This window comes from Crotalus tigris, unplaced genomic scaffold, assembly GCF_016545835.1.
Source record: "Crotalus tigris isolate CLP2741 ecotype Arizona unplaced genomic scaffold, ASM1654583v1 scf7180000022970.308977840:1548163, whole genome shotgun sequence".
Taxonomy (NCBI): Eukaryota; Metazoa; Chordata; class Lepidosauria; order Squamata; family Viperidae; genus Crotalus; species Crotalus tigris.
The window spans coordinates 268,384-290,755 of NW_024099557.1; the positions used below are offsets into that span (position 1 = coordinate 268,384).

Consider the following 22,372-nt stretch of genomic DNA (forward strand, 5'->3'; position numbering starts at 1 on the left):
TCTATTTGATGGAGATCCTGCTTGATCTGCGGGGAGCATGTACAGAATTCCCTCCTCCAATTTCCTTCTCATCACAACAACCCTTTGAGGTAGGTTCTGCTAATAAAAGGCGCTATTTCAAACTCCTCAGAGGGCTTGAGGGGGGAATTAGAAACCAGGTCTCTCACCTCCTAGTCTAGCCCCCTCCCCACCACACCTGACTGGGTCTTGGGATGAGGGGAAGGGAATGACTCCAAAACAGACAATTAGTTTTTGAGGCTGAGGAGGGATTAGAACCCAGATCTCCCCATTCTTACTCCAGCTCTTCCCTTTTAGTACGCCTCATTGGCTCTTGCGCTGAAAGGGAGGGGCTGGCCCCAAAGCACCCAATGAGAGCCTGAGGCTGAGGAGGGATTAGAACCCAGATCTCCCCACTCCTAGTCCAGCCCCTCCCTTACCACACCTGATTGGCTCTTGGGCTAAGAGGGAGGGGCTAGCTCCAAATTTAATCAATGAGCTTCTGAGGCTGAAGGGGGATTAGAACTCAGATCCCACCACTCTCAGTGTAGCCCCTTCTCCAATTCACCCGACAAGAAGCAAACACCATAAAATTTTGGCCCTTTGCAAATACTGTACATTTAGGACCGTAAAATAGAAATTGCTCCACACCCTCTGACTTTCTCCAGCGGGGACCAGGATAGGCACAGGACAAAGTTGTATACAAAAGACACAGACTAACTTGTCCTTGTCTCCGGGGTTCTTGCAACCAGTTGCCTCTATATCAGGGGTGGGGAACCTCGGCTCTTTTATGACTCGTGGACTTCAACTCCCAGAATTCCTGAGCCAGCATGGCTCAGCTTGGAAACCTCTCCCTGTCCCCTCAGCATGGCTGGCTCAGGAATTCTCGGAGTTGAAGTCCACGAGTCATAAAAGGGCCATGGTTCCTCACCTCTACATGAACCTCCCCCCGGGGGGGGGGAGAGAGACTGGCCCGCAGCCTCCCCCTTTTGGTCCTACCTGTGCAGGGGACCAGCCCGTTTGCATAAACAGTCTCCAAGGCAGGGTGGCTGCTGGGAATGGCCACCATTCCTGCAAAGCTGTTGCTGATAGGGGTGACCAGTCCTGGGACAGCAGCTGTGCCCAACAGAGGAGGTGAGTGTAACCCTGCAGGAAGGAGACATAAAAAGACAGGAGAAGGAAAAGATGGTGCTTTTCTCTTTCTTTCTTTCTTTCTTTCTTTCTTTCTTTCTTTCTTTCTTTCTTTCTTTCTTTCCTTCCTTCCTTCCTTCCTTCCTCCCTTTCTTCCTTCCTTCCTTTCTCTTTCTCCAACCCTCCTTCCCTTCCTTCATTTTCTCTCCCTCGTCCTTCCTTTTTTACTTATTTTTCTTTTTCTGTCCTTTTGATTGTCTCTCTATTATGTCATCATCTTATCCTTTTATGTTTACTTTTCATCCTCCTCCCTCCCCCTTTCCTTACCTTCTGTGGGAAGTCAGCCCCCCAGAGAAGGAAATATTAAAAGGGCAGGAAAATATATTTCCTCAAAGGATCTTAAAGAGTCAGGAAAGCATGCCCAGTTTTTTCTTAATAGCCCCAAGTCTCCCTCCCCCAAGCAGAAACCAGCTCTGTAGAGGCCCCAGCTAGAAGCTTAGGAAGACAAAGACACCTAAAATCTACCTACCCCACCCAAAGTTTAAGGCAGGACATAATAGGATTACCCACAGATGCCAAAGGGCACACCCAGACTCAGGTCAGAATACATGACACAGGAAATAGCCTCAAACAGGAACAGGAAACAACTCCAAACAAAAGGCTCCAGAGGGTATAAAAACCCACTCCCTACATGTGCTCGCTCTCTTTTCTTCCAGAGCCATCTTCCTGTCTGGCTCTCCTCTTATATTGTGGCGACCAAAACTGGATGCAGTATTCCAAGGGTGGTTTTACACTTCTCAATCAGTTCAATTCTTCTCAACCGGAGTCAGACAGTCGTATTGAATGAATGAAATGAAATGAAACCTGCAGCCTGGTTCCCTCGGGCTGGCACCTCCTCCCATCTGCTTTTGGGTTCATCAATCCTGCAGCCACACGTACCTGAGGTTGGTGCAATCGGAGCGGCTGGCAGGCCGTTCAAGCTGACGGTGCCGATCTGCTGGATGTGGCACGGCGAAAAAGTGAGGCTGGGACTGAGAAAACTACCGTGGGAAGCCGAGAGGACCGTCTGCTGCTGCATCAGCTGCCAGAAAGAAAGAAAAAAAGCAAATAGCTATGCCAGGGGTAGGCAACCTTGGCTCTTTTATGACTTGTGGACTTCAACTCCCAGAATTCCTGAGCCAGTATGGCTCAGCATGGAAACCTCTCCTTGTCACCTCAGCATGACTGGCTCAGGAATTCTGGGAGTTGAAGTCCACGAGTCATAAAAGAGCCAAGGTTGCCTACCCCTTTGCTAGGCCCACCGAAGGACGGGGAGAATTCAGAGGTGTATCAAAGTGAAAAACAAATTTTGCAAAGAAGATATTAAGGGAGGAGTAGCAGACCTCAACATAATGCAGACAGTCCACGACCTACGGCCACAACTGAGCCCAAAATTTATGTTGTTAAGTGAGATGGTTGTTCAGTGAATTTTGCCCATTTTACAACCTTCCTTGCCACCGTTGTTAAGTGAGTAACGTGGTTCTTTTTTTTGTATAAATTTTATTAGTTTTTATAGGAATGTTAGGAATGGGGTGGGATTGGGGGTTCAGGTTAGGATTAGGGATTAGGGTTGGTGTTAGGATTTTTCGAAATAACATTCTCAATATTTAGCAAACAGCATAATGTCTGGGTTCATGTGTTTAACAAGAAACCATAGATAATAGTTCATTATCTTAAACAATATGTTAATTAATCGCTCGATAGTGTTCTTACTAATATAGATTCACGTGGTAATGTGGTTTTTAAGTGAATCTGGTTTCCCCACTGTCAGAAGGTGACAAAAGGGGATCCCATGAGCCCCGGGCACTGCAAGCATCCATAAGTATGAGTCAACTACCAAGCATCCGAATTTTGACCATGGGAATATGGAGCTGCTGCGACAGTCATATGTGTGAAAAACAGTCACTTTTTTCAGTGTCGTTGTAATGTCAAACAGTCACTAAATGAAGTGTGGTAAGTGGAGACCCAGCTGTACAATTCTGGGCGGTTTCCAGCCTCAAAATAAAGAAAACTGATATATTCCTCTGAGTTTCTGCTCAGTGATTGTCGCATGCCACTCAGAATTGCCCTGCTGGAGCAGGCCGCCTTGTACATAATCCAAACAAATCCAGCATACTGGATTTATTTCGCAGGATCCGACCCGGGTCAGTCACTGGGACCACAGGGACTCGTGCCGGAGCACCCTCCTCAGATAACTTTTCTCTAGCAGAGTATGTGCTTTGGACTATTCTTTGTGCGATATTTATGTGGTGCCTGTTGTGTGTGGCTTTTCAGTTGTTGATTGGGGGGTTGATGGGTGGCTATTGTCATCTGCTGCCAAGTCCTCAGCTTCTAAGTTACCTGATACTCTGCTGGTAAATCAGCACTCCTCTTGATTGACAAGGGGCTTCAATCATTTCCCTGGCTGTTTTTGTACCTGCTCGGCCAACAATCTTAGCAGCTGCAAAATTGAAAATATGTGCCTGCTTATTGCAACGATTTATTTCTTTTGTGGTCGTTTGCAGGGAAGAATGGCAAACGGGCAGTGACAGGAAAACCGGGGAAGACGGTAAAGCTGGCATTTGAAACAGTCGGATTAAATATTGCAACCTTTCTTGCACGTCCCTGCAACTTTCCACATACTTTCCCTTGTTGCAAACGCTACAGACGTCCTGGAAAGCCACTTCTCACCATGAACCCCAGCTGGTTCTGATGGCCCTGCGGCAGCCCCCGCTTCCCAGTTCCGACGGGCAGAAAGCTGGCCCGCATTCCATTAATTTACTCACCGCCTGAGCGTACGCGCTGTACGGGCTGAATGGCAAAGTGAAGGAGGGGGTGAGGATGCCAAGCTGCCCCACCATCTGCTGCACACGCCGCAGCGTCCGCTCCTTGTCCGTGTCAGCAAACTTCACCACGAGGCTGGAAGAAGCACCCTGCTAGACAAAAATGCAGGCGTGGGGTGGGAAAAGAGAGGACAAACTCGGGGGGGGGGGAGGAAAGTGATTTAAAAACAGATGGGACAGCCGTTTCTCTGGAATGGTACAGGCCGTCCTCGACTTACAACCGTTCATTTAGCGACCGTCCAAAGTTACAATGGCACTGAATCATGTGACATATGACCGTTTCTCACACTTATGATCCTTGCAGCCTCCCCCACAGTCATGTGATCAAAATTCAGCCACTTGGCAACCGACTCCTATTTACGACGGTCGCAGTACCCTGGGGTCATGTGATCCCCTTTTGCGACCTTCTGACAAGCCATGTCTGTGGGGAAGCCAGATTCACTTAACAACCGGGCTACTAGCCCTGGTTCATTTAACAACTTGTGGCAAGAAATGGGGCAAAAGTCACTTCACAAATGTCTCACTTAACAGCAAAAATTGGGAGCTCAATGGCGGTCATATGTTGAGGACTATGTCTATAGGTTTTCCTGCTGGAGCAGAGGGTTGGACTAGAAGACCTCCACAGTCCCTTTCCAATTCTGTTATTCTTTGGGGCCCTGCGGCTGCTAAGTGAGTCATTGCAGTTGTTAAGCCAGTAACACGGTTGTTAAGTGAATTTGGCTTCCCCCTTGATTTTGCTTGTAAGAAAGTCGCCAGAGGGGATCGCATGACCATGGGACACTGCGACCGTCATAAATATGAATCGTTGCCAAGCCTCTGAATTTTGATCACCTGACCCTGGGGATGCTGCAAGGGTCATAAGGGTGAAACGGGGTCGTAAATCACTTTTTTGTGCAGTTGTAATTTGGAAAGGTCACTAAACGAATGGTTGTAAGTCGAGGACCTCCTTACTTGCAAATTGAGGTTCAGCTCCATCCACCTTGGGTTCACCTTTCAAGTTTCCCCTGTGTTTTGAAACTCAGAGCAAGCGTGATCCCTACGTTGCAGCTCCCACTGCATTCAAACTTCCTGTCTGGATGTTTGCCCCTGTTCAGTGTTCATTGACCCAGATGGCAACAGAGCTAAATTATCCACCTGGGGTGCCAGTGTGTCTTCTCTGACCTGTGACAAGACCTTGGATGTTTACTCACGGGCATGGTTTGGCTGCCGTGGAGCGCATGGATCGCTGCTTGGGCCTCGTTGTGCGAGGAAAACTTAACAAAGGCACAACCTGGAAAGGGACAGGATTAAACAAGGATTAAGACAGAGAAGATGCCTAGAACTGTTGGAATTCACTGTTGAAATGTATATTTGTGCAACAACTACAATAGTGTTGAGCCAGTAGATGGCAGTGTTTACAAATTTGGATCTTTAGTATATACTCTATGATGTTCTTTTGTCCTAAGTAGAGTTTCCTGTTTCCTGTTACAGTTAAAACAGTTAAGCAGGAAAGTACATGGTGATTGTACACTTTGTTCGATCTGTGGTGCTATATATATATAAAAACAGAATTTTTAACAAGAACTAAAGTGAAATTTTCCGAGAGTGAGAACAGATAATCTGTTCACCAGAGCACCAGAGGGAAGGATGAGAAACCATGGTTGGAAACTGATCAAAGAGAGAAGCAACCTGGTATTAAGGAGAAACTTCCTGACAGTGAGGACAATAACCAGTGGAACAGTTTTGCCTCCAGAAATTGTGGGTGCTTCACTAGAAATTTTTAAGAAAAGACTAGACAATCACCTGTCTGAGATGGTGTAGGTTCTCCTGCTTGAGCAGAGGGCAGGACTAGAAGACCTCCAGGGTCCCTTCCAGATCTATTCTATTTTAATTTCCCTAAAGAAATGTAAATGCTCCAACACTGGAAATTTTAAAGAAGAGACTGGACAGCCATGTCTGAAATGGTATAGGATTTCCTGCCTGAGCAGGGGGTTGGACTAGATGACCTCCAAGGTCCCTCCCAACTCTGTTATTCTGTTAAATGAAGAGGGAGATGAGAATCCCACAACTCTGTGCATGTTTTGACATGGCAAGAATTGTTCCCTGGGCATTTTAGTTAGAGCAAAGAGAGGCCGTGATGGGCCATGGGATGCAATCAAAGCTGCATCCCTTTTCTGTATAGTTCAGGCACGCATAAAACGATGTGGGTTTTTTTTAAATCACATACTGATGGCTACCGTGAATTAAATCTTTCCTTCGCCATGACAAAAAAAAACATCTTTTCTTCTTCCAGAGCAGTGGTTCTCAACCTGTGGGTCGGGACCCCATTTGGGGTCGAACGACCATTTCACGGGGGTCGCCAAACAACGCAGTCCGCCTTTTTATCCACCTTTTTCTTAGCTGTGCTACTCCCTTTTATTCTATTGGCTTTTGAAAGCCAATAGAATAGACTCTCTTGAATAGAGTCTAACTCTATTGGCTTTCAAAAGCCAATAGGAATTGTCCAGGCTGTGTCTGCCCTGCTGAGCCCGCCAAAAGTCCCATTCTGCAAACGGTGCTGCGCCAGTTGAGTAGTCCTCGACTTACGACCGGTTGAGTAGTCCTCGACTTATGACCGGTTGGGGGTTGCGGCATTAAAAAGGTTGAGAACCACTGTTCCAGAGGCTCACTGCACCCTTGACACAATCACAACCCAGACGGTAGCACACTGGGGTGCTGCAGGTAAAACCCAAAGAAAAGGGGAGGGATTTTTTTTTAAAAAAAATCACCTGGAGAGCCGCAGTTGGATCGAAGACGTTGAACTCACCTTTGCTGTTTCCATCCGGACCTCTAAGCACTGTGCATTCGTCAATGACCCCGAAAGGTTCAAAGAGACATAGAATGTCTTCTTCGGACTGCTGTTTATTCAACATGCCCACAAAAAGTTTCCTGTCTCCTAGAAGAAAAGGACACAGCACCATCAACCATCAAAAAAAAAAAATGTTGAGACTCTAGAACAATGGTTCTCAACCTGTGGGTCAGGACCCCATTTGGGGCCGAACGACCATTTCACGGGGGTCGCCAAACAACGCAGTCCGCCATTTTTCCCCCCTCTTCCTTAGCTGTGCTACTCCCTTTTATTCTATTGGCTTTTGAAAGCCAATAGAATAGACTCTCTTGAATAGAGTCTAACTCTATTGGCTTTCAAAAGCCAATAGGAATTGTCCAGGCTGTCTCTGCCCTGCGGAGCCCGCCCAAAGTCCCATTCTGCAAACGGTGCTGTACCAGTTGAGTAGTCCTCGACTTATGACCAATTGAGTAGTCCTCGACTTACGACCGGTTGGGGGTCACGGCATTAAAAAAGGTTGAGAACCACTGCTCTAGAAAATGCAGAGAAGGTGATCAGGGGGCTGGAGGCTAAAACAATGGTGGCGAACCTATGGCACGGGTGCCAGAGGTGGCATTCTTTGCCCTCTCTGTGGGCACACATGCTGTTGCCCCAGCCTTGCCTCCCCCTGCGACCCCCTCCTCTCCAGCAACCCCCCTGGAAGAGAGTCGCCCCCGAGCATGGCCCACACAGAGCAGCGCAGCCAAGGACATGGCAGCCAGGCAGCGTAGACAAGACTCTGCCCTCACACCCCATCATGCAGTTGATGCTGCAGGGTGCGGGCAGAGGGTGTGGCTACAATAGCGCTGCTGGGCTGCCTGGGCGATCTGCAGTGGGCTCTGGAGGCAGTGAGTGGTCCTGTGGGCAGGCGGGGCGGGGGGTGGGGGGGCAGAGCAGGGGCGGGCAGGGGGATGGAGCAGGGACAGGGCCAGTTTTGGGGCACTCGGTCTCTAAAAGATTCGCCATCACTGGGCTAAAACATATAAGGAACGGTTGCTGGAATTGGGTCTGTCTAGTTTAATGAAGAGAAAGACGAGGGGGGACATGATAGCCATCTTCCAGTATCTCAGGGACTGCCCCAAAGAAGAGGGAGTCAAGCTATTCTCCAAAGCCCCTGAAGGCAGGACAAGAAGGAACGGATGGAAACTAATTAAGGAGAGAAGCAACCTGGAATTAAGGAGAAACTTCCTGACAGTGAGAACAATTAACCACTGGAACAACCTGCCTCCAGAAGCGGTGAATGCTCCAACACTGGAAGTTTTTAAGAAGAGACTGGACAACCATTTGTCTGAAATGGTATATACTGTAGGGTTTCCTGCCCGAGCAGGGGGTTGGACTAGAAGACCTCCAAAGTCCCTTTCAACTGTATTATTATTATTATTATTATTATGGATCATCGCACAGTCAGCCAGATGTTCAGACTGGATTTGGCATTTTGTCTACCTATTGAGTCCTTACCCAGGACCTGGGATAGGCAGATGTGGATGTTTGAAGGTATTACAGATATCGTCACAGGATGGAAGCAGTTCCTATTATTATTATTATTATTATTATTATTATTATTATTATTATTATTATTATTATTATTATTATGGATCATCGCACAGTCAGCCAGATGTTCAGACTGGATTTGGCGTTTTGTCTACCTATTGAATTCTTACCCAGGACCTGGGATAGGCAGATGTGGATGTTTGATGGTATTACAGATATCGTCACAGGATGGAAGCAGTTCTTCTTCTTCTTCTTCTTCTTCTTCTTCTTCTTCTTCTTCTTCTTATTATTATTATTATTATTATTATTATTATTATTATTATTATTATGGATCATCACACAGTCAGCCAGATGTTCAGACTGGATTTGGCGTTTTGTCTACCTATCGAGTCCTTACCCAGGATCTGGGATAGGTAGATGTGGATGTTTGATGGTATTACAGATATCGTCGCAGGATGGAAGCAGTTCCTAATAAGGCCGCCTTTTGCAATTGACTAATAGCGAATTTGTCAATGCCAATGGTGTTCAAGTGGTGCTCCAGTTGTTTTGGGATTGCACCTAAGGAGCTATGACTATTGGTACTACCCTTGCTTGCTTTTGCCACAGTCTTTCTATTTCTATTTGTAGGTCTTTGTATTTTGTTATCTTCTCCAGTTCTTTCTCTTCTATTCTGCTATCTCCAGGCACTGCCACGTCCACTATCCAGAATTTTTTGTCTTTCTTATCGACAATTGTTAAGTCTGGTGTGTTATGTTGCAGGTGCTTGTCTGTTTGAATTCTGAAGTCCCAGAGCAGTTTAATTTTATTATTTTCTATGACTTTCTCTATTTTATGATCCCACCAGTTTTTGCTTACAGGCAAATGATATTTTTTGCAGATCTTCCAATGCACCATTGTTGCTACTTTGTCATGCCGCTGCTTGTAATCAGTCTGTGCAATCTTCTTGCAACAGCTTACCAAGTGGTCCACTGTTTCTTCAGCTTCTTTGCATAAGCGGCACTTACTGTCTGTTGCTGTCTTCTCAATTTTGACTTTGTATGCATTGTCCTTAAGGCTTGGTCTTGTGCAGCCAGAATTAGTCCCTCGGTCTCTTTCTTCAATTTTCCTGCTCTTAGCCATTGCCAGGTTTTATTATTATCTGCTTTTCCAGCTATTTTTTCATGTATTGGCCATGTAGTGCTTTGTCTTCCCATGCCTCTATTCTGTTCTTCATTTGGTCTGTCTTGTAGGCCAGTTTGGTCTCTCCAGTAGTTAGTAAGCCTTCCTGATATACTAATTTCAGTGCATCTTCATCATTGTTCTTCAGATATTCTTCCAAAGCCATTTTTTTCTTCTTCAACTATCTGATGTACTTGTAGCATTCCACGCCCACCTTGGTAGATAAAGTCTATCAATGTCACTGCGTGGATGAATGGCATGATTCATTGTCATTATTTTTCTGGTCTGCCTATCCATTGCTTTTAGTTCTGCTTGAGTCCAGTCCACTATTCCAGCTGTGTACCTAATGACTGGGATTGCCCAGGTGTTGATTGCCCTTATGGTATTTCCTCCATTGAGTTTGGACTTTAAGATCTTCTTTACTCTCTTGATGTATTCACCTCTAATCTTTTTCTTGACTTCAGTGTGCTTGATGTTGTCAGCTTGAAGGATACCCAAGTATTTGTAGTACTCTTCCTCATCCAGACTCTTAATGTTATTTTCGCGGGGCATCTTGATTCCTTCAGTTTTCATTATTTTTCCTTGTTTGATAGTAAGTGTGGCACATTTGTCCAAGCCAAACTCCATTACAATATCTTGGCTATATATACGGACAGTGTTGAGCAGCGATTCTATTCTATTTCAGATTATTATTATTATTATTATTATTATTATTATTATTATTATTACTTTCAGTAGACTCCTGAAGGCTGAGAAAGGGCACAAAGGGGGAAAATTCAATCCTTAAAATTAGTTTAAGAAAGCCAGGTTGGTGTAATGGTGAAGGGAGCAGTCTAGAAACCAGGACATGGTGAGTTGTAGAGCTGCCTGGGACGCTAAAGCCAGCTGGGTGATTTTGGGCCAGTCACAAGGAGACAGTGAATTCTAGTCCTGCCTTAGCCATGAAGGCTGCTGAGTGACTTTGGGCCTGTTACTAGGAGATGGTGAGTTCTGGTTCTGCCTTAGGCATGAAAGCCAGCTGGCTGACTTTGGGCCAATTACTAGGAGACCGTGAGTTCTAGTCCCACCTTGGGCACAAAAGCCAGCTGGATGACTTTGAACCATTCACCAAGAGACTGTGAGTTCTAGTTCCGCCTTAGGCCTGAAGGCCAGCTGGCTGACTTTTTGCCAACCACTAGGCGACTGTGAATTCTAGTCGCACCTTAGACTCAAAAGTCAGCTGGCTGACTTTGGGCCAATCAGAATGTGAAGATGAATTCTAATCTTGCCTTTTAGCCATGAAAGCCAGCTGGCTGACTTTGGGCCAAGGATCAGGAGATGGTGAGTTCTAATCCTGCGTTAGGCATAAAAGTTGGCTGGGAGACTTTGGGCTCGTTCCTCTCTCTTGCAACCCAACCTACCTCACAGGTTTTTTTTTAATGGGAAAAACAGAAGGAGGAAGAAGCATCAGAAAGGTTAGCCCACTTGAGTTATAATAATAAAAGCAAGAAACAAATAAAATAAAATAAAATAAAAGCATGTTGCAAGGGAGTGATCTATCTTTGTATCAGGGAATAAATAACGTTTTCTGCCGTCTGAGGAACTAAAGTGGAAACTAGCAGGGTCCACAGAGGTGTGACAATCCACATAACAAGGGGGTCAGGGCTTTGACAACGGATTGTGATCACTGGCTGTGTTTTTTCACCTTCCTTTACGAACCTTCGTTTCTGAACCTCCCTCCTTAACATATATTTTGATTCTTAAATTACAGGTAGTCCTCGACCTACAACAGTTCATTTAGCGACCGTTCAAAGTTACAACGGCACTGAAAAAAGTGACCTAGGACCGTTTTTCACACTTACAACCGTCGCAGCATCCCCGTGATCACGTGATCAAAATTCAGAACGCTTGGATACTATTTGCTCAAAAGTGGAAAGCAATGGAAGTACCGAGTGGGGAAGCACTAATAAAGAAAATTATGTATTGCGCAGAACTAGATAGGATAACTAAAAGATTAACAAATCAGGAAGAAGCAGAATTTTATCGAATATGGAATAAATTTTATAGATGGAGGGAAAAAAATGGAGGTCACAGTAAAGAGATAAACTGAGATAGAGACTAGAAATGTATAGTTGTATATAGGTATATTATATGTAATTAATGTACAATATGGACTGAGATGTCAGTCAAAGACGATTTACCATGTGCAATGTTTTTAATCCTTGTTTTTTCTTTGTACTTAATAAAAATTTAATAAAAAAAAAAATTCAGAACGCTTGGCAACTGACTCGCACTTACGACGGTGGCAGCATCCCCAGGTCATGTGACCTTCTGACAAGCAAAGCCAGATTGACTTAACAACCGTTAATTGACTTAACAACCGTGTTCCTAACGTTGCAGAGTGATTCACTTAGCAACTGGCAAAAAAAGGTCATAAAATGGGGCAAAACCCGCTTCACAAATGTCTCTCTCGCCAACGGAAATAGTGGGCTCCATTGGGGTCATAAACTGAGGACTATCTGTACAAGGAGATTTGGAAAAAGGACATTTGGCCTTTTTGCTTAATTTATGGCAGACATTTTTTCCCTCTGATGGTTTACCAGTCGCTTTGTAAAAGCCGATCCTCCGATCAAAGTACAACCGCCGGCTAAATCTTCTTGGTGTTATATTAATAAAGAGACTTTTGTTTTTCTAGCCCCCTTTGGATTTCTGCTTTTGACTTCCCCCAAAAGCTCCAGCTGTTACTCACGGGAAAGATGGAAGCCAATTGTTCAAGGCACGTGACCACTCACATGGGAGGTCAAGCGGATCGCAAATGGAGGGGTCATCTGAATGCGGAAGGATTAAGTGTGAAATGTCACATACCAAAAGGAGACCTCAGAGGGCCCTGGAGGGGGGGTGAGGCCCGCCAAGATTGAGCAGATCCATCTTGGAGCTTCTAAATGGCTTCATGGGAAGCCTCCTTATTGTAAATGACAGGATCGGAAGGATTTATTCAGAAGGGGAAATAATGCAACCTGACAATGTCTCAGAAGCAATTTATGGATAGCGTTGTGCGTTGGAGAATACAATCGTCTGAAAGTCCTTTCTCACGGAAGAAGATTACAAATATTAAAAAAAAGGAAAGAAAGAAGCAAAGGAAAAAAAGAAAGGAAGGGAAGGGAAGGAAGGAAGGAAGGAAGGAAGGAAGGAAGGAAGGAAGGAAGGAAGGAAGGAAGGAAGGAAGGAAGGAAAGATGAGGAAGAAAAAAGGAAGGATCGAAGAAAAAGAAAAAGAGAAAAAGAAAGGAAGGAGGGAGGGAGGAAGGAAGGAAAGGAGAGAGGGAGGGAGGAAAGAAGGAGAAAAGGAAGGCAGAAGAAAGAAAGGAAAGAAAAGGAAGATGAAGAAAAAAAGGAAGAAAAAAAGAATGACAAGGGAGGGAAGGAGGAAGAAAGGAAAGGAAGGAGGAAGGAAGGCAGAAGAAAAGGAAGATGAAAAGGAAGGAAGGAAGAAAAGAAAGAGAGAGAGAGAAGCCGAGAAAGAAAATAAACTAGCTGGTCTTCCCCAAATTTTATCCTCCCAGAGAACGATCCATATAGTTTGCAAAAATTATAACAGCCTCCTCCTAGTGAACCAACGGGGCTGATTCACAAAGCAAGATGGTAAGATTTCATATGTTGACTTTCCTGTTTGAAGATTTAGATGGTAGATATTTGTGCCTGCTTAATACATAGGAATCACCTAATTTCAATGCTTCTTCCATGCCCGAGCATCTCAAAGGTAACTTGGTACTTTTTCTTGTGAATAAGGAAGAATGAGAGCCAGTTTGGTAGAGTGGTGTAAGTGCAGGCCTAGAAACCAGATATCTGTAGGTTATGGCCCCCGCCATAGGCAGGAAAGCCATCTGTGTGACTTTGGGTCCATCACCCGGAGATGGTGAGTTCTAGTCCTGCCTTAGGCATGAAAGCTTACTGGGTGACTTTGGGCCAATCACCAGGAGATGGTGAGTTCTAGTCCTGCCTTAGACATGAAAGCCGGCTGGGTGACTTTGGGCCAATCACCAGGAGATGGTGAGTTCTAGTCCTGCCTTAGGCATGAAAGCCGGCTGGGTGACTTTGGGCCAATCACCAGGAGATGTGAGTTCTAGTCCGCCTTAGACATGAAAGCCGGCTGGGTGACTTTGGCCAATCACCAGGAGATGGTGAGTTCTAGTCCTGCCTTAGACATGAAAGCCGGCTGGGTGACTTTGGGCCAATCACCAGGAGATGGTGAGTTCTAGTCCTGCCTTAGACATGGTGACCAATCACCAGGAGATGGTGAGTTCTAGTCCTGCCTTAGACATGAAAGCCGGCTGGGTGACTTTGGGCCAATCACCAGGAGATGGTGAGTTCTAGTCCGGCCTTAGACATGAAAGCCGGCTGGGTGACTTTGGGCCAATCACCAGGAGATGGTGAGTTCTAGTCCTGCCTTAGGCATGAAAGCCGGCTGGGTGACTTTGGGCCAATCACCAGGAGATGGTGAGTTCTAGTCCTGCCTTAGACATGAAAGCCGGCTGGGTGACTTTGGGCCAATCACCAGGAGATGGTGAGTTCTAGTCCTGCCTTAGACATGAAAGCCGGCTGGGTGACTTTGGGCCAATCACCAGGAGATGGTGAGTTCTAGTCCTGCCTTAGACATGAAAGCCGGCTGGGTGACTTTGGGCCAATCACCAGGAGATGGTGAGTTCTAGTCCTGCCTTAGACATGAAAGCCGGCTGGGTGACTTTGGGCCAATCACCAGGAGATGGTGAGTTCTAGTCCTGCCTTAGGCATGAAAGCCAGCTACGTGACTTTGGGCCAATCACCAGGAAATGGTGAGTTCTAGTCCTACCTTAGGCATGAAAGCCGGCTGGGTGACTTTGGGCCAATCACCAGGAGATGGTGAGTTCTAGTCCTGCCTTAGGCATGAAAGCCAGCTGGGTGACTTTGGGCCAATCACCAGGAGATGGTGAGTTCTAGTCCTGCCTTAGACATGAAAGCTGGCTGGGTGTCTTTGGGCCAATCACCCTGATCATTGGGAATGAATTTCCTTTCCAAGTCTGCTCTTCTTGAATTTTCTTAGGATTACTATCAATTAGGAGATGGCCAGAGAAGAGCCCAAAGCTGAATCTATTAAGACCTCCAAGATCCCTTCCAACTTCATTATTATCATTATCATCATCATCATCATCATCACTAAGATCTCTGTTCAGAATGGCTTGTTGCTTAATAAACCAAGAAAGTACAATTCTTCATGCACTCTGAACTTGGTTGTTTTCTTGCGGACATTTTATGACCCAACTAGAGTGCTGAGCACTGATAATGTTACCTAGTGGGTCATGAGATGTCGGCAAGAAAACAACCGAGCTCAGAGAGGGCGCCGAGGACTCTGCAGTTCGATTCCACAGAGCTACAAATATTCTCCACTGTTGAAACCCAGATGGGATCTGGCTTGTCGGATTCCCCAGCCTGAACTTCATGTGGAGCTGTCCATGGTGCTGGTTGATGACTGGCCTGGTGCTGCCAATCTTATACTGATACCGTGTTTCCCTGAAAATAAGACCGGGTCTTATTTTATTTTTTGCCTCCAAAAGAGGCACTAAGTCTTATTTTCGGGGTAGGCCTTACCTCACCTCTGGCACCGACAGCCCCACCCAGCCGGTCCACTTCTTCTGGGGCCGGAGTTCTGCAGCTGCATTTGGGCCTGCATTTTGCAGTCAGGCCTTTCCAAAAGGCCTAAGCAGCCGAGTACCGAGCTATGGATTCAATCCTTAGCTTGGTGCTCGGCTGCTGAGGTCTTCCAGAACTGAGCTATGGATTGAATCCATAGCTCGGTTCTTGGCTGAAGAGTCCTTCCGGAAAGCCCTGTGACTGAGAAACGCAGGTCTGGCTGCAGAAAAGGCCTCAGAAGAAGAATTGGGCCAGCAAGGAGAGGCCTGGCTTCAAGATGAGTGGGTGCGGGGCAGGTGGAGCAGCTCCACACCCCACCCCTGCCCTAGCTTGATTTTTAGGTGTGTGCCTCGCCCTATAACTAGGGCTTATTTTGGGGATAGGGCTTATATTAGGCACACCCCCAAAATCAAGCTAGGGCTTATGGTTGGTGTAGGCCTTACTTTCGGGGAAATACGGTAGTCCTCGCAAAAGGGGATCACATAACCCCAGGACATTGCAACCATCATAAATGTGAACCAGTTGCCAAGCATTTGAATCTTGACCACGGGACCCTGGGGATGCTGCAACAGTCGTAAGTGTGAAAAATGGTCATAAGTCGCTTTTTTCATTGTAACTTCCAACGGTCACTAAACGAATAGTTGTAAGCCAAGGACTACTTCTATAGGTACTGTACCCATCCCCACAACATTCGTGCCCTGCGTCTCTCCACTCCTAGTCTTATGCTTTCACCACTACTCGATCCTCCCTTTTGGGCTGAGAAGAAGGGATTGGTCCATTGTCATCCAGCTGGCTTCTATGGCTGAAGATTTAGAAGGCAATAATTAAATGTAGGTGATTTGGAATGCGGAAATTGGATCTATTCATTTCTTCCCCAACCCCAATTTCCTCCTCCTCCTTCTCCTCCTTGCCAGAAAACAACCAACCTCAGAGAGCACGAAGGACTCCTCATTTCAACTCTGAGATGCAAATATTCTGCCTTATTGAAAACAGATTAAAATCAAGGTCTCCTCTGTCTGAATCTAACAACAATCTTATGAGGTAGGCTGGGAGGGAAGGATCTAGCCCAGGAGTCTTCAAACGTGGCCCTTTTATGACTGGTGGACTTCAACTCCCAGAATTCCTCAGCCAGGCACGCTGGCTGAGGAATTCTGGGAGTTGAAGTCCACCAGTCATAAAAGGGCCACGTTTGAAGACCTCTGGTCTAGGGCTTCTCGTTTTCTGGACGATCCTATCATCTAGAGAAGATTGGGAGGAAAAAATTCAGCGGGAGGTCTTTTCCCTTGAGGGGAGTTTTTCCTGCCTCTCTTTGTGGAGATAAAGTACAAAATCTGATCAGAGCTGGTTTAAAACAAACAAAAAAAAAACTCCAAAGGTGTGGTGGTTTTATTTTCTATGCAAACAGAAATTGCCTAGGTAAGAAAACCAGAAATAAGGATTGTGGCACTCAATAGACACCTTTCTCAGTTTCCTTGCTTGGCTATTTTAATTAAAAGTGTGAAGACCGTTAAGGACGTGCAATCATGATCTTCCTCTTTGGTGCAGCACTAGATCTCAGTCAGATCTGATAAATAGCTAGGAACTACTTTGCCCTCTAACACAGAGGCCCCCAACTTTTTGGGCACCGGGGACCGGTTCCGTGGAGAGAGGTTTTTCCACGGACCGAAGGGGGCATGGTTTTGTCTGCTGCCTGCACCCCGCGAATGGGGCTTTGCTTGTTTGTGCGGACCGGTTGCTGGTGTTGAAAGAAAAGTCTTCATCATGGTTCAGTCCAAGCCGGGAATAAACAACATGGCGACTGCTTTAGAAAGAAGGTTGCAGTTTATTGAAGAGGAGAGCCAGACAGGAAGATGGCTCTGGAAGAAAAGAGAGTGAGCACATGTAGGGAGTGGGTTTTTATACCTTCTTGAGCCTTTTGTTTGGAGTTGTTCCTGTGGCATGAACTTTGACCTGAGTCTGAGTGTGCCCTTTGCTATCTGTGGTTTAATCCTATTATGTCCCGTTTTAGAGTAGATTAGGTGTCTTTATCTTCTTAATCTTCTAGCTGGGGCCTCCAACCTTCTTAGATGGTTTACATCTGCATTTCTACAGAGCTGGCCTCTGCCTGGGGGGAGGGAGACCAGGGGCCATTAAGAAAACTGGGCCTGCTTTTCTGCCTCTTTAAGATCCTTTGAGGAAATATATTTTTCTGCCCTTTTAATATTTCCTTCTCTGGGGGGGGGGGGCTGACTTTCCACACTGGCATGCTGCAGCCTGGTACTGGTCCACAGCCCAGGGATTGGGGACCCCTGCTCTAGCAAATTGTCAGGCTGCAAAAACTAAGAAAGACACATCAAGTTTCTTCTAAACACTTTCTTCTCCTGTTCTTCATCAGTAAACAGAAATCTTTCTCAGCTAAAGCAAACTACTTACACCATTAAATCTATACAGCGAGTCCTCAATTTATGACTTGTCGCTTAGTGACTGTTGGAAGTTAAGACAGACCTCACCAAAAGCTCCAGGTAATCCTTGACTTACAATCATTGATTTAGTGACCGTTCAAAGTTACAACAGCACTGACAAAAAATGACTCACACTTAAACGACCGTTGTAACGTGATCAAAATTCAGATGCTTGGCAACTGGTTCATATTTGTGACGGTTGCGGCGTCCCGGGGGGGTCACGTGATCCCCTTTTTGCAACCTCCTAACCAGCAAAATCAATGGGGGAAACGAGATTCACTTAACAACCGTGTTTACTAATTGAACCACTTGCAGTGATTCACTTAACAAACGTGGCAAAAAATGTCATGAAACGAGACAAAACTCACTTCAGCGTCTCACTTAGCATGGAAATTTGGGCCTTGGTTGTCGTAAAGGGAGGACTGCCTATCCATTTTATCAGCGAAGTCTTTCTTTATGACTGCATTGAGGTTCCGGCTCCGATTGTGGGTTGTATGTCAAGGACTGCCTGTAGCTTCACATTGTCAATAAATCAGTGAAAATAATTGAGTCTAAAACTGATTTATTGTGGGGGTGTGGTGGTTATCCAGGTTGTAAAGTGGGACAATACTCCCTTAACAACTATCTCACTTGGCAACAAAATTTGCCAAGTCAAATTGGGTGCATTCCCCAAATTGGCTGCCAAGAGATGGCATGGCCATGCTATCAATCCTCCCAACTTGATCAGTTAGAAAAGAAAAGATTCTCAAATCCATTGTTAACAAAAATACACTTTGTAAAGCCAAGTGGTTACAGAAGAAGCAAAGCCGGATCTGAAGTTTCACATCCAAAGCATTTGGTTAGCTTTTCCATTCTCTCCACCTTTTCCTTGGTTAACTTATAGCAGAGGCCTTCAAACTTGGCCCTTTTATGATTTGTGGACTTCAACTCCCAGAAATTCCTCAGTCAGGCATGCTGCCTGAGGAATTCTGGGAGTTGAAGTCCACAAGTCATAAAAGGGCCAAATTTGAAGGCCACTGCTTGTGGACTTCAACTCCCAGAATTCCTCAGCCAGGCACGCTAACCAAAAGCTCTGGATGTGAAACTTCAGATCCGGCTTTGCTTCTTCTGCAACCTTAGTAAAGTGTCCTTTTGTTAGCAATGGATTTGAGAATCTTTTCTTTTCTAACGGACCAAGTTGGGAGGGTTGGCAGCATGGCTGTGCCATCTCTTGGCAGCCATTTTGGGGGAGGCACCCAGTGCAGAATTTCAAAATCCCCCAAATATCCCATCTCAATGCCTTCCTACCTACCACTCTCAACAACACTGAGGCCTTTAATATTCAGAAAGGAATTGTCACCGTTTCTGTTTTGTGTGTTTCAGGTTGGATCGCAGGTCAGGCCAGCTAAAGAGAAAGGGGTAAGCTGTGGGCGGCCAACAGCAAGTTAAGGCAGCCAGAAACAGGAATCCCAAGAGAGCAATTAAAATGTCTATATAAGCTTCAGAAAAGATGGTTATATTTGAACACGGTGTGTTGTCCGTGTGTTGTCCGTATGCCAGGGACAGGCAAGGCAGATCTGATGGAGGGGAGTGGGAGGCAGGCAGGCAAGGAGGAAGGAAGAAAGGAAGAAAGAACACAATCTGGGCCCTTCTTGGCAAAATTGGGTAGGACTGAAGCAGCACCAGGATTTAAAATCTCAAACTGACATTTTCTTCTTTGAAAAGCCCCTGGGATAATGTCCATCTGGAATAGTTATTTCTTTGTTTGTATCTGCCATTATTGTTTTTACAAATCACTAAAGGCAGCGAACATATCTGGCAAATTTTCCTCCCCCTGTTTTCCCCACAACAACAATCCTGTGAGGTAGGTCGGGCTGAGAAAGAGCCAGCTCTCATGCCTAAGGCGGAATCTGAACTCACCGTCTCCTGGTGATTGGCCCAAAGTCATACAACTGGATTTCACACCTAAGGCAGAACTAGAACTCAAAACTCCTGGTGATTGGCCAGTCACCCAGCCAGCTCTCATGCCTAAGGCGGGATTAGAACTCACCATCTCCTGGTGATTGGCCCAAGGTCATACAACTGGCTTTCACGCCTAAGGCAGAACTAGAACTCACCATCTCCTGGTGATTGGCCAGTCACCCAGCCAGCTCTCATGCCTAAGGCGGGATTAGAACTCACCATCTCCTGGTGATTGGCCCAAAGTCACCCAGCTGGCTTTCACGCCTAAAGCTTTCATGCCTAGAGGCTTGGCATTGCATAATCTGCCAAACCAAAATTTAGCCATGGTTTATTGAATAAGCCACATTAGGTGGCTTCAAACTGACCAGATTCATTACAAAACTTGGTTTACATATCATAACTCCTGGATTCATATGACACCCTCTGGGACAAATATGCATCTAATTTTTATTTTTATTTTATTTTATTATATTTTAGTCTTTTATTTTATTTTTTATTATTATTTTATTTTATTCAGAAAGTCCTCTACTTACAGGAATTAATTTAGTGACCGTTCACAGTTACAACGGCACTGAAAAAAGTGACCCATAACCATTTTTCACCCGTATGACCGTTGCAGCATCCACAGGGTGGCGGGATCAAAATTCAGACGCTTGTCACCTGACTCATATTTAATGACGGTCGCAGTGTCCCCGGGGGGGGGTCACGTGATTCCCTTTTGCGACCTTCTGATAAGCAAAGTCAGTGGGGGAAGCCAGATTCACTTAACAACCGTGTTGCTAAACTTAACTGTGGTAATTCCACAAGCAAGAAAGGTCGTAAAATGGGGGCAAAACTCACGTAATTAAATGTCTCGCTTAGGAACAGAAACTTTGGGCTTAATCGTGGTCGTAACTCGAGAACTACCTGTATTTTATTTTATTTATGGATAGGATGCCCATCTCACTGTCGTGCAATTCTGGTTTAGCCTGACACGTCCCTCTCTGCCCCTCCCATCAATTACTAAATTTCAGTTTAAGTCTCTCTGGATCTAACCTGCCCACTTCCATTCATTCTCTCTTGGTCCAACCCAAATTCTTTCACTTTATTGCAAGGGTCTTCAAACATGGCCACTTTAAGACTTGTGGACTTCAACTCCCAGAATTCCTTAGCCAGCCACGCTAGAACCGCTAGAATAGGGGTCTTCAAACATGGCCACTTTAAGCCTTGTGGACTTCAACTCTGGGAGTTGAAGTCCACAAGTCTTAAAGTGGCCAAGTTTGAAGACCCCTGCTTTATTACTATATTTCAGTCTTCTCCATGCCCCAGGAGGTCCTGAACTTTGTCAATCAGAGCTTCAACGACCTGAAAGAAGATTTTTCCAATAGGCTGATCCATCAGAAATAAGGCGAGATGACAACTACCTCCACGGCTCTCGCTGTCCGCAGGCTTCACCTGGATCGGCCGGGCCATCTGCAGGGAGCGAGAAAGAGAAAGGGCAAAGTTTAGGCAGGCTTTGTGCATTTGGCAATGCTACGGAAATGCTAAGCAATGGAATAGAATAGAATAGAATAGAATAGAATAGAATAGAATAGAATAGAATAGAATAAGAAATGAATAGAATAGAATAGAATAGAATAAGAAATGAATAGAATAGAATAGAATAAGAAATGAATAGAGTAGAGTAGAGTAGAGTAGAATAGAATAGAATAGAATAAGAATGAATAGAAATGAGTAGAGTAGAGTAGAGTATAGAGTAGAATGGAATAGAGTAGAATGGAATAGAATAGAATAGAATAGAATAGAATAGAATAGAATAGAATAGAATAGAATAACAGAGTTGGAACGGACCTTGGAGGTCTTCTAGTCCAACCCCCTGCTCAGGCAGGAAACCCTATACCAATTCAGACAAATGGTTGTCCAATCTCTTAAAAACTTCCAGTGTTGGAGCATCCACAACTTCTGGAGGCAGGTTGGTCCACTGATTAATTGTTCTCACTGTCAGGAAATTTCTCCTTAGTTCCAGGTTGCTTCTCTCCTTGATTAGTTTCCATCCGTTGCTTCTTCTTGTTCTGCCTTCAGACGCTTTGGAGAAGAGCTTGACTCCCTCTTCTTTGGGGCAGCCCCTGAGATATTGGAACACGGCTATCGTGTCCCCCCTCGTCCTTCTCTTCATTAAACTAGACATACCCAATTCCAGCAACCGTTCCTTATATGTTTTAGCCTCCAGTCCTCTGATCCTCTTTGTTGCTCTTCTCTGCACTCTTTCTAGAGTCTCAATTTCTTTTTTACAGCTTGGTGACCAAAACTGGAATTTGTAAATTTGTAAGGAGGATATCAGCAGCAATTGGGGTGTGAAAAAAATGTTATGGTCAGAATTTTCAGAATATATTCAGGCTTCTAGACTGCCCCATTGTGGGATGCTCCGTTCCACATTTCCTGTCTGTTTCCTCCATTTATTGTGGCTGTCACAGAGAAGGGGGGGGGGGTGTCAACCTATTCTCCAAAGCGCCTGAAGGCAGGACAAGAAGCAACGGATGGAAACTAATCAAGGAGAGAAGCAACCTAGAACTGAGGAGAAATTTTGAAATAATGGAAAATACTTGTTGCTTGGGATTCAGATTTTAGCATGCTAAACTAAGCTAAACTGTTTAACTAAGCTAAAGAGGGATAGGACAAGACACTTCTACCAACATCCCGCTGCTGATGTTACCTAGCCTGGTAACAAAACATTCAGGAAGGAAATGGCAAGTTTTCAAAGCAAACCACCGCCAAAATAAGGAGAAATTTTCTGACAGTGAGAAACAATTAATCAGTGGAACGACTTGCCTCCAGAAGCTGTGGGTGCTCCAACACAGGAGGTTTTTAAAGAAGAGACTGGAC

General features: G+C 45.3%; 1 protein-coding gene across 2 annotated transcripts in view; it reads right to left on the minus strand.

Annotated features, from left to right (window-relative positions):
* The window catches only part of CELF5 (CUGBP Elav-like family member 5), a 94,645-nt gene that overhangs the window by 10,964 nt on the left and 61,309 nt on the right, over positions 1–22,372 (minus strand). Inside the window, exons 3-8 of one of the 2 annotated variants that reach the window (XM_039319317.1) lie at positions 20,914–20,962; positions 6,775–6,903; positions 5,180–5,259; positions 3,933–4,079; positions 2,068–2,209; positions 997–1,143 (exon numbers count right to left, since the gene is read on the minus strand). In XM_039319317.1, the coding sequence (XP_039175251.1) occupies positions 997–1,143; positions 2,068–2,209; positions 3,933–4,079; positions 5,180–5,259; positions 6,775–6,903; positions 20,914–20,962 (694 nt within the window). Of the gene's footprint in view, positions 1–996; positions 1,144–2,067; positions 2,240–3,932; positions 4,080–5,179; positions 5,260–6,774; positions 6,904–20,913; positions 20,963–22,372 lie in introns of both variants that reach the window. The other variant, XM_039319316.1, reaches the window with a different exon arrangement.